General features: G+C 46.6%; 1 protein-coding gene across 1 annotated transcript in view; it reads left to right on the top strand.

Moving 5' to 3' along the window:
• Positions 1-15,000, top strand: part of cep170aa (centrosomal protein 170Aa) — a 100,437-nt gene that overhangs the window by 71,299 nt on the left and 14,138 nt on the right. The window contains exons 10-15 of the mRNA XM_063191201.1: positions 3,330-3,431; positions 7,123-7,258; positions 8,420-9,070; positions 9,977-10,743; positions 11,075-11,375; positions 12,229-12,315. Coding sequence (XP_063047271.1) covers positions 3,330-3,431; positions 7,123-7,258; positions 8,420-9,070; positions 9,977-10,743; positions 11,075-11,375; positions 12,229-12,315 — 2,044 coding nt within the window. The remainder of the gene's footprint in view (positions 1-3,329; positions 3,432-7,122; positions 7,259-8,419; positions 9,071-9,976; positions 10,744-11,074; positions 11,376-12,228; positions 12,316-15,000) is intronic.

The following is a 15,000-nucleotide window of genomic DNA, read 5'->3' as shown; positions in this document are numbered from 1 at the left end:
TCCGGTTGTCGAACACTCAGACCTGCAGCATGCACCTGTGGGCACTGGCAGGTTTCTCAGTCGGACTGAATGCGCCTTGAGTGTCTATGAGGGAGGCTTAGCCTGCATCAATCAAATGCCTCAAGATGCAGTTACAGCAACCAATCGTCCGACTCATTCAGATAACGTATTGCAATGACTTGAACCATTCAAACTTAGACCTTGCATACTGAAATCTGTCAACATCAAAATGAGGGAGCCTTGGCCAGACTGAATTGGTTGGTTACAAAATGTTGTGCTGGAAGTACAGACAGGTGCAGGTTGTAACATTTAGTCTTAATGAATATATTTGAATGAATACACAAGTCAAGTCAAGTCAAGCCAGCTTTTATTGTCAGTTTCTTCATATGCCCAGGTCATACAAGGAAATTTAAATTGCATACACCTCCTTGAGCAGAAGTTCTTTGATGGACTTTGTGGCCTGGAGCTCTTGTTGTGACTGCTGCTGCTGCTGTCAGGGGATGTTGGTGGTGGTGTTGTGTGGCCTTGTCTGCTGCTGTGTTCTCTACAGACACTAAAATAATATGAAATAAGCTGATATTCTGTGTGTCTATGGTGCACAGTGGCTGGAGCCTCGAGGCAGGTGCATGATGGGTAATGGGCTGTCCAGGAGGCCACTCAAAATCTTTCCAAATCACTCTCCACTTTCCAAATCTCACCCACCACCACCATCAGCACCACCACCCCCTCTGTCACTGTGACCCACTGTCCCCTCCAGGGGCACTTAAGTTGAGAGCTTTAATGTGGCTTTCTTTTCTTCTTTCTTTTTTTATACACCCTCTCGTTCAGTCTGTCTCTCATTCTCTCTCTGTCTTTCTGTCTTTATCTCTCTCTCTCTCACTCACTCTCTCTCTCTCTCCCTCTCTCTCCCTCCCTCTCTCTTCCTCTCTTTTAGCCAGATGCTGGCAACGGCAGGCAGGTTCTTGTCTGGGGCTTGATTGATGTCACCATAATGCAATTGATTTTGAAATATCCACTGGAGTCAGCAGCCAAAAGTCACACCTTGGGCAAGTCTAATATTGAGGCTGCAACCTTGGCTGAGCCATCCCTGACTCAGTTGTAATAATTACAGGCCTTTCCCATCCTCTCAGCCTCCTTCTCTCACTCTCCCCTCACATCCCCCATGACTTCCATCTCCATCAATTAATGTACATCCGTCCATCTGTGGTTGCCATGGTTGTGCAACAAATCTGTTTTTAATTGAAGTGGGAGGTCTATCCCTCTAAAGAAACTACAATTTGTCTGCATTTCTTTCCACAAGTGCCTGTTTTAAAAACACAGGATGTGATGTTATTTTCCCTAAGTGCCTTGGGCTCTGCATGGCAGGGACGTCCTCCTCTCTGAGCCAGGCTTGTGCCTGACCGCATACCTGGGACTAGGTGTTACAGTCCTTGTTTACCTTAGAACGGTGGGTGGGGCTGATCGTCATCACAGGGTGGGTAGGAGAGGGTAATGGTGTCATTGGGGACGTCAGGTGGGACCTGGCGTCAGGTGCGTCAGGTGCCCCCCCCCCCCCAATCTATGGTGTTTCGTTGATGGGCCCACGACACCTGAAGGGGGTTCAACAGCAACACCTGTCCCAGGTGTGCCCCCCTCTACCATACCCCCTTCTAGACTGCACACCCCTTGCGTCATCCGCAAGTGCCCGAAGTGCAGCCCTCTGCAAGATGGCTGAAAATTCTCCTGCTGACATACAAATCACTTCACTCTCTTGCTCCTCAGTATCTCTCTGAACTCCTCCAACCCCACTCCCAGTCCAGGTCTCTGCGGTCTTCTGAAAAGGACAATCTCATCATCCCCCGAGCCAGACTCCGTACTGTTGGTGACAGAGCTTTTTGTGTTACTGCCCCCACGCTCTGGAACAGTCTACCTCCCAACATACGCCAGGCCCCCACACTGGCTACGTTCAAGAAGCACCTGAAATCACATCTATTCACAGAGGCATATGGACTTTAATTTCACTGGCCCATCCCCTGCCCCTTCAACCCCAATTTAATTTTTTCATCTTTGAAGATAATGCATACCCACGGTCCCTCTGCACACATTGGGGAATAGTACTATGAGGAGAGAACTCGGATATTGGGATAAGGGAGGTGCACTGTTTATTTGAAGCCATTTTATATTATTCAAGCAAGACCAGTGGTAGTGACATTCTGGATTGCACATGAATGTGACAAAGGCTAGGAGGTAAACACCCCCCATGTCATTATGAAGTACTTACGTAAGGAGGGGGCCCACGTGTAAACAGCATTGTGTTGCTTCTGATTAGGAGTCCTAAAGTGGTCAGTGAAAGGAAGAGAAGCAGCAAAATTTGGTGTGTAGTAGTAAAGCTTTTAGCTATTTTTTCTGTGTGCTTGCTGCACATGTTTTTTTCTGTCCTGAATGTTTTTCTGTGTGCTTGCCGCACACGTTCACATACACACTGTGTGTGTGTGTGTGTGTGTGTGTGTGTGTGTGTGTGTGTGTGTGTGTGTGTGTGTGTGTGTGTGTGTGTGTGTGTGTGTGTGTGTGTGTGTGTGTGTGTGTGTGTGTGTGTGTGTGCCTGTACGTGTGCATGTAATTCCATGCTATGCTACACAGCATTGTGATGAGGAGCTGTAATTTAGTTAAACTTCAATTGGTTTTCTGCTAGAGAATGTACAGATACCATACACAAGACATGCTCTGTGTATAGTGAATGACTTTCACTTCAACAAGCTTCTACTAAACTTTATACCAGTATTTTTTACGAGATTACATTACACACTATGGTTAGGCATCAGTGGATTTAAAAGTTGCCCACCATTGTGTCAACTTGAAATCTCAGAGCTCAGATTCATATAAAGACAACAACATTTGCCCAAAGTTAGAAGTCAAAGTTAGCAATTGCATTTCTGCAGTTTTTGAATATTCTGGACATTTCCAATTATCCATTGACACCTTAGACGTTAAATTTGGTGATTAGCCTGGTTCAATTATCCCCTGGTTGAATCGGATGGGGAAAACAAAGTACTGTTTACTGTAATTTGGAATATGCGACACTGGATTGTAACCTATGAATGCAGGTTGCTCCTAGGGAATCAGACCATGCATATTCCCAATGAGTAATAACTGTCAAGTGTGGGCAGCCGTGGCCTAGTGGTTAAGGAGATGGGCTTTAGATCAGAGGGTTGCAGGTTCGAATCCCACCCTTCCACTCCCTATCTCACTCCATGGCTGAGGTGCCCTTGAGCAAGGCACCTAACCTCTAAAGCATCAGCTAAGTGTAATGTATAATAATGTAAGGTAATGTGATGTAATGTGTCCCTCAGGTGTTCGGGTTGGAGGCGGGCCAGGAGCGGCCCGGAGGCGGCCCACAGAAGACGGAGGGCAAGGCCAGCGACAGCAAGAAGCCCAGCAGCAAAACAACCGAGGTAAACATGACTCAGCGTTATTATCCTCATCATCTTCATCATTACTACTGCATGGCATGGACACATGGGGCCGACAGACACACAGGGGATGCTGAGTCAGCATAACCAGCTGTGTGCACGCAGGCATGACCTGCTGACTCGTGGCTTTGGAGGTTGATTGAAATATTAAATCAAAGCATTTTGCAACAGGGAGACTTTCGTATCCCTTGCACTAGTGTTTCTAAATGGCTCAACCCATGGCTCAACGCTGAACTGTACAGAAGACGGAAGATGTAAAACAACTTTTGATGAGACGATAATTTGTGAAAAGTCATTACTATTTGCTATTTAAAGCGAGTTCGTAAAGTGATCTCATTTTCAGTTACCGTATAACTTTAAATGGTCTCTTATTGGTATTTCAATTGATTTGATGCCAAACTTATACACTATACAGCACAATGATCCAGGACCCAGGATCCACCACCTGACGGGAATCCAGCCGCCTTGTGTGTGTATAAATTGAATCGTGAATTTAAAATAGCATTACCATATGGCCTGCACCAAATCAGTCAGTCTTGAGCTGCACTAATGAATGGGGCTAAGTTAGGTTCACATGTGAGATGCAGAATGGCAATTGGCTGATAAATTACCCACCAAAGTAGGCTGCCTGTGTGTGTGTGTATGTGTGTGTGTGTGTGTGTGTGTGTGTGTGTGTGTGTGTGTGTGTGTGTGTGTGTGTGTGTGTGTGTGTGTGTGTGTGTGTGTGTGTGTGTGTGTGTGTGTGTGTGTGTGTGTGTGTGTGTGAGAGAGAGAGGGGGGGGGGGGGGTTGGGCAGAGGGGTTCCTTTTGGGGAAGTCCCAGTGTGATTTTGGAAAACTGCCAGATTATGAGTGGTGTGTGTGCACGCATGCGTCCATGTATGTGTGTGTGCGTGTAAGTGTAAGTGTGTGGCTGCTCCCTACCGTTAGCGGTCAGTGGGGCTTCCGGCTTTGTGAAGGGCAGTGAAGGAGGGAGATGCAGTCAGGAATGTTAAAGGATTTCCCATTACCCAGCCAGACCTGAGGAAGGCCGGAAAACACTGACTGTGCGGAAGAATGGAATGTGTGTGTATTGCGTGCGTGCGTGCGTGCGTGCGTGCGTCTGTGTGTACGGCTAAACTAATTTGAGTTTCTAAGTCAGTCTTTGCTTCTGCTCGGCTCAGACCCTCTGACCACTTCCTTGTTATTCAGAGAGCGTCCAGAATGGAGCAGGACGGGATGGGGGCTGCCCACTCCCAGGCTCTGACCTAGTTAAGGAGCAATATGAGAAATAGCATCCCCCCAACCACCACCTCTTTCTCTCTTCAGGGAGCCTACACTTACACACATTGAAACATGGTCTTATACACACACTCATGCCTCATACACACACTCATGCCTAATACACACACTCATGCCTCATATACACATACATACTATATGCACAGACGCACGCATGCATGCGCACACACATTCACTCACATAATCTAGTAGAGTGCTCACATGATCATGAATTGTATGAAAGGAAGCGTACACAGGACACAGTACACAAACACACACGTACACACGTACACACACACTGACACACACATACACACACACACATACACACACACACACACACACACACACACACTTACACACACACACACACACACACACACACACACACACACACACACACACACACACACACACACACACACACACACACACATACACAGAAGGCTGGGGTAACCACTGCAGCGTCTTAAAGGAGACTTTAAGATACTACGACCTACATCCTTGGGGGCATAAGCTTAATTACATGTCCTCTCTTCATGTTTTATTGAAAGAAGTCCATGACGGGGCTACAGCACATGAATGTGAATGCCTCTGATTGAATGGCCGTGTATTATAAAATTCCCATTTATTTTTCAGCAGAGCTCAGCGATATGCATGGATATATATTTCCCATGAGTCAGCTTGGGCGTTATTCTATTCGAGCACAATAGCTTTTGCAGAGCATATTCAATATTTGTTTGTATGTACATATACAGTATATGCTATGAATTAACTACACAGTATTTCCGCAGAGAAAATGCTATAGAATGCTTGCATCTCATGCATGTGATTTTGTGAAAAGACTCGTGGAACTGTGCAGCTTTGCAGGTGGCATGGGATGACACTTTCACTGTTAAACATGCAAAACTAAGCCCTCTCTGTGAATGTTTTCACCTCAAGTTGATAGGTGAAAGGGTTTATTTTGTGTAGCCCCTCAATGCTCACCATTCCACTAATGGAACGCTGTAATAGGCACTGAAAAAACTTAACTATCATAGTCCTACACCACTATGACAGTACACAAGGCCTTTAGTAACATGTTATGTTGCCATTCGGATAACTCAGCTAATTTATCACAGGGTCTGTGTCTTACTAGGCTAAAACCAAGGGGGTGGTGACGGAGAGTGCAGAGATTTGCTGTAACACCAGGGAACCAGGTGAACAAATAAAAATTGTTAGGTCAATCAAATTCTTTGTCTTGTCTTTGCACATTCTGTGACAAAGTGAAAATGGACTATTGAACTTGTTTTAGCACTCAGTTCAAAAGTCAGCGTCTATGAAGCCATGGGGTTGCATTAATGCATTAGAGAAGCTCTTCTCACTCATCTGTAGACTTAAAGATTAGGCTTATATATATTATGGGTTTTAAACGGCATAAGGAGCCACTCAGTCAATTATTGTCACCTACTGTAATAAGGCCAAATTCCATTCTCTACTATGCTCTAACTGTTCAGTTTAGCTCCGTCATAAGGTGTTAACATCAAAGTGGACTGCTCGCTCCTCACATCACTGTGGATAAGTAGTAGTAGTGGATAATTGGATAAGGTAGTGGATAAGTGTAGTGTCGAGGTTAATGCAATCATGTTGCCTGCAGGGGACATGTATGTAGTGTGCATTACGCATGCCAGTGAAGTCTTATGTTGTCCGTAGAGACTGAGAGCTCGCTCACTCACAGAATTATCGATCCCACCCGCCCACTCCCCACGCACGCTCCACCCAACATTTTAATTTAGTTCGCCAAGTGCATCAATTATTCACAAGGTATCAGACAGCCTTGGATAAGATGCCCCCACACCACATGCACACACACACACACAAACACACACACACACACACACACACACACACACACACACACACACACACACACACACACACACACACACACACACACACACACACACACACACACACACACACCACTGTGGAGTGGAGTGGAGTGTTTCAGCTACTTGGCATAGCTGCCTAATTCCTAATTCATCCTTTAGCATGATGACATGAGGCGGGCTATATAGGCTGTCCTGGCTATAGCTCATAGCTTTCATTAGAGTGATAATTGAGGAGTACCGTTACCCATAATTTTCCTCCAGTCACCCATCCAGCAAGGTTGGGTGTTACGGGTACAGGTACATATTACCTTAATGTAAATTGAATGTGATATGCAAGACGTCCTTGAAAAGTATTATGTCTATGTCCCAATTATGGAGCTTAATCTGTTCTGTATCTCACTCTGGATATTGCCTTCATTTTCCTCACTGCACCAAATGATTGAAATTCACATTCTGCTTAGCCTCTTCTGTATTTTACAATAATCTGTGTTCTGTATCCTTCCTCTTCCTCCTTATCCCCCTCTCCCCCACCCCCCTGTACAGGTCATCATTGACGAGCAGGTTGCCGTGGGCAGTCCCCACTGGGTGTCACAATGGGCCAGCCACGCAGCCAATCACACGCGCACAGACCCCGAAGGTTCCGGAGCGGAACCCTCTGCATTCGTCCACCAGGAGAGAGGTGGGTGCTTCCTTCCATCCCCATACTAACTGTATACTATACTTACACTGAAAGGATTGTTCTAGTTGACATTGCCTTGTTCTCTGAGATATTGCCTTATCTATGACAATACGATGTTCAGTTGTTTCCTATGTAGTGCGCTATCTAGGGCACTAGATACAGTTACTCTGTTTCGTTATCCACACAGCACACCACCAAGGGAGCAAGTGGCTGTTTTGGATTGAGCCATGCATTCAAAATGGCAGAGAGTGCCCCTTGGTCCATGTCCTTTTATTTTACTACCCACATAGCACACTACGGGAGACAAGTTAACATTCCGGGACTCAGCGCTAGATTCCAAAGGACAGAGGATGACCCTGAGTCCATATTATCTTTTGAACCCTACACAGTGTATAGTGAACACTTGAGCATTTGGGATTCAGCCCTCTCCAAGAGGCAGAGAGAGAGAGAGGGTGACCCCTTGTTAGACGTGCAGGTCTGTTTTAATGCTCCAGCGAGCTGAAGCGGCCAGAGTTATTCAGAAAGCTAATTATCTTCTCCCATGCCTGCACTGGCATACACAAAAGGAGCCAATGACCTCTCTGCAAAGTCACTGCAGCGAGGGCTCCCTATTGGGTGACACAGCTGCACTGCTGCTGCTGCTGCTGATGGTGGTGGACTTAATAGCATGCAGGGACTACACGGAACAAAAGCTGGTGTATCTTTTGATGAATTAGCTTCTACATGACGGGGTTTCTTTTTTGTGTATACAGCAAGTGCTTTCATTCCAGGTGTGTTGTGCTGCTGTGAATATAATGATTCAATTCTGTGTCATAGTGTGCTTCATTAATATTTTATTAGATCATTTAGATTTAGATTGTATTGACATGGCGGAAATGTACTGCATGCAAAAATGTGGTGATATAATCAAATACTGTTCACTCAGGACTTCCATTTCTCGTGTTGTCGCTTAAGATTAGTGTAAATATTCCAGTTGTTTCAGTGAAAAACTTGCTCAAGGGCACCTAAGCCGTTAGATCATGGCTACCCCAAGTTCTCACTATATGACGTCACACTTACTCAGAATAATTTTTTACACAAAGTTCCATTGGAGCTGTAGAATGTTCCAGCAAAATTCTAGAAGCACTAAAATCACGCTCTGTATTCTGCCTCCCATTGCAGAGGCCGAGGCCTTCGACTCCACCTTGTCCCAGAGGAGCACCGGCTCCACGCCCTCCAGCCTGACCCAGGAGCGCAAGAGGAGGACGCTGCCCCAGCTGCCCGCCGACGACAAGGCCAAGCTGGGCAGCAAGGCGGCGCTGGGCGCCCTGGGCCTGGGCCTGCGCTCAGAGATCGGGGAGAAGCAGGACACCGAGCCCCAGGAGAAGGAGAACCACAACGGGGGCGGTGACGGCCACAGCCTCGTGGAGGGCAAGCCTGTGGGGGTTGTCACAGCTAATGGGGTAGCAGCGGTGATATTAGAGAGCAAGGAGGGCGGTCGAAAACGGAGAGGAGGAGGAGGTGGGACGGGTAGTGGACAGGAGGGGCGTGGCAGCGGTAGCGACACCGGAGAGAAGTCAGGCGGACGCCCGCTAGTCAGACAGGGTAGCTTCACCATCGATCGGCCCAGCGGCGCCGTCCCCACCGAACTCATCCCCATCATCGGGCGCGGGGACGGCAGCGGGGTTGCCCCCCCGACGGCCACCAAGGGGCGCGAACGCAGCGACTCGGCCGGGTCCATGGACACTGCCACCCTGCTGAAGGACACGGAGGCCGTCATGGCCTTCCTGGAGGCCAAGCTCCGTGACGAGGGCGTGAGGCAGGACAAGAGAGGTATGTAGGATGTCTGTCTGCATGTACACACTAAGCATTCATTCAGCACTTAGAGAGTCTATTTAGCATATTTTTTAGAGTGGATTTGGTCTGTGTTGGCCAAGTGTTGAATTAGCAAGTGGCATTTTTATAGGGTTTGTATTGTACTTGTAAGTTAACCCATTGTGCCCTCTGCCTATTAAATCCTAAATATCTCAGCCTCCGAAGCACATACAAACATGAAATAGGTTACATTTAAAATCTAGAACCTTCATTTTGCACTCGTATAGTGTTCATTCAGATGTAACATACTCACATCTTTAATAAACAGCTCAAATCACTCAAATGCACTCATATATGTCGCTCCAGGACACAATGGCTTAAAAGACGGCCAGAGTCATCCAATAAAACAGGGGTCAAAGACATTTTTGGGGGCTCAGGCGTCAGGTGGTGCAACGGCATCTACCGGTAATGCCCATAAAGTAGTAATTAGTGGTTGATATGCTGCAATGAATATGCTTCTGAGATAGTACACTTAAAACAAAAAACAAACAAGCAAACCGAAAAAAAAACAAAAATGACAGCGGTACCGCCCTGATGTCTGCTACTGCTGAAACGTCACTGACCCATGTACACAGTAAATGTTGCGGTGTTAATTCAACACTTAGAGAGTTCATTTGAGTCCAAATGATGTCAAATCAACTCTCTAAGTGTTAAATGATCACTGCAGAATTTGCTGTGTATGTCTGTATGTATTGTATTTGTGTTTGGTCTGAAGAAGGCCAGATGACTGAAACGTCACTTCATCCAATAAAGCATGGAGCAGAGTGTGCGTTGTCTTTGATATTTTTATCGATGTTTGAATTCACAAGTGGCCAGCACCTCAGCAAAACTACGTTGGTGTGCAATGCTTTCTTTCCCCTATAGGTGGAGGCTCTAACACCATCTCAGCAACCTCCTCGTCCTCGCTCTCCAAGAGCCAGCGTCATCGCGGCGGCGGTGGTGGCGGCGGGGGCTCGATATCTCCGGAGTCGGACGTGGACACCAACAGCACGGTGAGCCAGACGGCGGCCGAGGCCGAGCGCGCCGCTGCCAAGGCGATGCAGCCGGTGAAGAGGCGCTCCCTCAGCAGTCTGCACCGGGAGAAGAGCAACGCCAGCACGGCCTCCATGGCGACACGCGGTGGCGGTGGCACGTCCTCCACGACCACCGCCAACGCAGCCTCGGCCCGCGATCGCCTGGACAAGAAATCCAAGAGCCGCACCACCACCGCCGGTCAGGCGTCTTCTACCCGGGGACGCCAGCCCTCGCTGGACCTCACCGACGACGACCTGACCTCCTCGCACCCTCTCTCCACCATGTCGGACGTGCTCTCCTCCGACCAGGACACTCCGTCCAGCCGCTCCTACGGCGGGCGCGGCGGCCACTTCGCCTCCACCGAGGACCTGGTGCTCCACAAGGCCTCCTCGTCCACCTCCCTCCACCACATCAGGGGCACCTCCTCCCGGGTCAGCAAGACTTCGCTGCACGCCAGCACGGGGAGCCTGGCCACCAAGAGCAGCCAGCAGCAGAGCGGGGCCGGAGCTCTGCCCACGCCCAGGCCCACGCGGGCGTCCCTGCTGAGGAGGGCCCGGCTGGGGGACACCTCGGACAACGACCTGGCGGACGCCGACCGTGTCTCGGTGGCTTCAGAGGTGAATGCATGAATCAATGATGTTATTTGACGTTCTCAGTTGTTATATAAAAGAAAATGCATGATTTAGTTCCACATAAACAGCACCACATACTTAAACAGAAAAAAAAATAGTCAGGGTTGAGAATCTGACTGTATTGTGTTTGTTTTTATGTCTTACGCTCCTTTCACTAGAAGAAATTTCCCTCACGGAGGACAATAAAGCTACTACTACTACAACTAATATGATAAAGCTTTGATGCTTATTTCCATTGCTGATTCCGGAAGCTTATATCCCATCCTTACGTGTATTTTCAGAAGCTCATTTAAATGTGGTCCTTTTGATGTTGTAGGTGTCCACCACCAGCTCTACGTCTCGGCCCCCATCAGGCCGGAAGCCGCCCTCGCGCATCGACATGCTGGCGCAGCCTCGCCGCACCCGCGTGGGCTCCGTCTCGGCCCGCAGCGACTCGGAGGCTACAGTGGGGGTGCGCAGCACGGCCAGCAGGGTGTCCGCCGAAACGGTACTGCGGCTGGGCCTGAGGCAGCCGTCGGGGCATGGAGGGCTCACGGCTAAGAACAGGTCCAGCAGTATATCCAAGCTGACAGAGGTCAAAACCAAGGTCACGCCACCTACGCACGGCTCTCCTTCAGGTGAGTGGGTGTATACACACACACACACACACACACGCATACATACATACATTAAGACACATACAGTACACTCACAAATACACACACATGAACACACACACCATGCATGCATACTAAATAGGCTCACTCATACTTTTATACGTCTACCCTTTTTTCCGGATGTGATACATATTCTCACACACATGAAATGGCATAGCTCTGAGCTCACAAGAACTGATTCAGATACACAAGCCAACCCTCACATGTACATTGGCGTTCACTGCTACACAGGCTTTTGAGACTTTTATTATCAGACACATGCAAGCTGACCATACATGTATCCTCCAGTCCACACGTGTATTTAAAGCCTACACAATTTAGTATATCGTTTGCCCTGCTTAAGCTGCATTATTTACAGTTAAAGAAACAATTTGTTTCCCCTCTTTGTGCTAAAAAAATATACAGTAAGTTCGTTCTCATGACCTGAATCTGATGACCTGAATCTGAGGACGATGAATCCTATGATGATGATGAATCCTAAGACTTGAAAGAGTTCATTTGAATGACCAGGAAGCATCTTACAGTAACTAGGTGTCACATATCGCTGATAACCTCCCCTTCACACCGTAATGTGTCATTTTTCACGTGTTACTTGTTCCATTGTTTCTGTTGGAGTGCCGTTATTCATGTTCATGTGTACATTTGAATGTGTGTGTGTGTGTGTGTGTGTGTGTGTGTGTGTGTGTGTGTGTGTGTGTGTGTGTGTGTGTGTGTGTGTGTGTGTGTGTGTGTGTGTGTGTGTGTGTGTGTGTATGTGTGTGAGCGTGACCATGAGTGTATGTGTAATTTTCATCACTGCTCATTCCATACACAGAGAGCCCAGACCCCGATGCAGAAACTTCATCTGTCCCCACGGATGATACAATGGGTACCGTACTAGCATCTACGGGCCTGAGTTTGTGTGAGTGTGTATGTGTGTGTGTGTTTGTGTTTGTGTTTTTGCCTTATTTCATGTGTGTGAGCAACACCTGAGTCAAGTATCTGTAACGATCACAACATGTACAAGTTCAGCAGTTAACTGGAAGCATCTCTGTAACAAAAATGACTGTACAAAATAGGACATTTTAAAATGATTGAATCGTGTTTAGATTCAGTCTTGTGTCTTGTCAGTGTGCTCTCCAAGAAGAGCTGTGATTTCAGACTGAATGTATTGAGTATTTGACTCAGTTGTGCTCACACACAAATACAGGGTGTCCCCAAAAATGTACACACACTTAAGGTCATTGTAAAGTAGGTGTTTTTTTAATTAATGTAATTTTCAAATTGCAATAGAACTCACAGACATCATTTTATTGTTACATTACCACCTGTTGTCAAACCGACATCCATTCTGTTCCAGGCAATGGTGACGATGTGATGCAGGCACAATTCTCCTTTAGATTTTTTGTGCATTCACTTTCATTGGCTGCATTCACTTTCAGTGAATGTTTCAGGTCTCATAATAACATAGACTTTAGGTTTGAGAATGAGTGGTGACAAAACATTAAAGTGATGTCTAAATGATATTACACTTTGAAAATGATTAATATCTATTTTGATGAATACCTACTTTACATAGGTTTAAAGTGTGTATGAGCCTTTTTGGGTTGCCCTGTACATCCATAAGTACATATCCTTCCCATTCCCCTTCCCATCCCCCATCATATCATCCTCATGCTCCATGACAGCTGTAGCTGTGCAGTGGTGACCTGGCCATGCTACTCTTTGTTACTGAGAAGCCCGAGCTGGGCTGCTGCTCATCTATTATGCATCCCAACTAGGCCTGTAGTGTGCATTGTGTTCAGCCATCCAGCCAATGGCAGAGGGGCGATCAGGGTTTTGATCCGGGTTGTATGTACACAATGGCAAGACTAGGCAGCCTCATAGCATTTACATTAGCAATAGCAGAGAAGAATTGGTGAGCAGTATACATGTTGATGATCAGACAAGGCATCATGGTTTCAGCTATCTTATTCAGAACCAGGGCTATAGAGCTCGAAAGTCCCGCCCCTTAGTTCCGCGTTTCACGGGACCTAAGCTGACCATCTAACAACATGGTAGCATGTTATATAAAAGTATAAATATCTTCTGATCTCAGTCATGATATGCGTTGTGCTACAAATATGCTGTTTAAGAGGCTAGATAAAGATTATTCATGCAGAAGTATCAATGTTTTGTTCCGAGGCCACCGGCATGAAAAATGTGAAGAAACAGCTTTCTAAAAAGTTTGGGGGTTCGTACGAAAAATTAAGCAAAAATATCAGAAACAACATATATGGAGCTCGTGGCACAACTCGAAGGGGATCGAAATATAATTTTAATACCGCCATTGGATTACATGCTACGATTTTCGGCTAAAAACGCCGTTGAGGTCCCATGAAATCGGGGGAAGTGACGTCACTTTCGAGCTCTATTTGGCTCTATTAGCCTACTGTCTGTGGACCCATGTTCACAGAATGAGCCTCGGTCTTGACAGGGGTACACTGCAAAGGGTGGACTATAATGACCTTTGTTCATTTAACCCAGAGGAGGCCATGAAAAAAACCTTTGGAATTTTATTAGGGAAAAGAAGAAAAGCGCTTGGCTCCTCTTTGTTTGCAACTACCACAAATAAACAAGCCTAAACCCAATGTATTACGACGGTACACCAATCTACTCTATATCCTCAGTGTTTTTTATGTTGTCAAATAGCAGTTTAGCTGTGTAGAATATAATGACCTTGATATACAGTACAGGTATATGCATAACAATGGTGTACTATATGATACAGCGTACTTATTTAAAGACATAATGACAGATAATTACAGACAAATATATATGTTGCTATTTGATATTATTGTTGACAGAAAGTCTGTATGTAGGCAATTTGTCATGGCGTCTTATGCCAACAAGGGCAGCAAAGGAAGTGAGGATGAAAGATTCAAGTCAATTTCAATCAATTCAATTCAATTTCAGTTTATTAAAGTGGGATATCACAATGAACATGGTCCCAAAACACTGTAAGGCAACATATAGGCAGGCACACAGTTGGAACACAACGTAAGAGAAACTGATGGAATCCCGATCTCGCAATAGACATCAGTAGAATTGTACACAAAAGATTGTGACTAAATGTCTATATAAAATATTCTATACAAAGGCCAGTTGGAAATAACTAGTATTAGTCAAGTCACGTATGGCATTTCAGGCATGATAGGCATGTGACAATGTCAGTGCGTGGCATGCCAGGGCTTGTCTCCCTGATCCTAGCTCCTAGTCCCCTTTAGCTGTCACTGATGTCACCTTGTTTTGCCTGCTGTTTTGACTGGGCCCTTGTTTGGGTTGCGAGGGACATGCATATGTATGGGCTGAGGGAAGGGCTTGAGCTTGGCACGGTCATCACTGCAGTCACGGAAACAACAGTTTGTTTGTTTGGGTTCATGGGTTGATGGTTGGTGTGTGTGTGTGTGTGTGTGTGTGTGTGTGTGTGTGTGTGTGTGTGTGTGTGTGTGTGTGTGTGTGTGTGTGTGTGTGTGTGTGTGTGTGTGTGTGTGTGTGTGTGTGTGTGTGTTTGCGTTTGCGTGCATCATTGTGTGTGAACATCGCTGTGTGCATACTGGTGTGCGGG

This window comes from Engraulis encrasicolus, chromosome 24 (genome assembly GCF_034702125.1).
Source record: "Engraulis encrasicolus isolate BLACKSEA-1 chromosome 24, IST_EnEncr_1.0, whole genome shotgun sequence".
In the NCBI taxonomy this organism is placed as follows: domain Eukaryota; kingdom Metazoa; phylum Chordata; class Actinopteri; order Clupeiformes; family Engraulidae; genus Engraulis; species Engraulis encrasicolus.
This window is presented reverse-complemented; position numbering and strand designations above follow the sequence as displayed.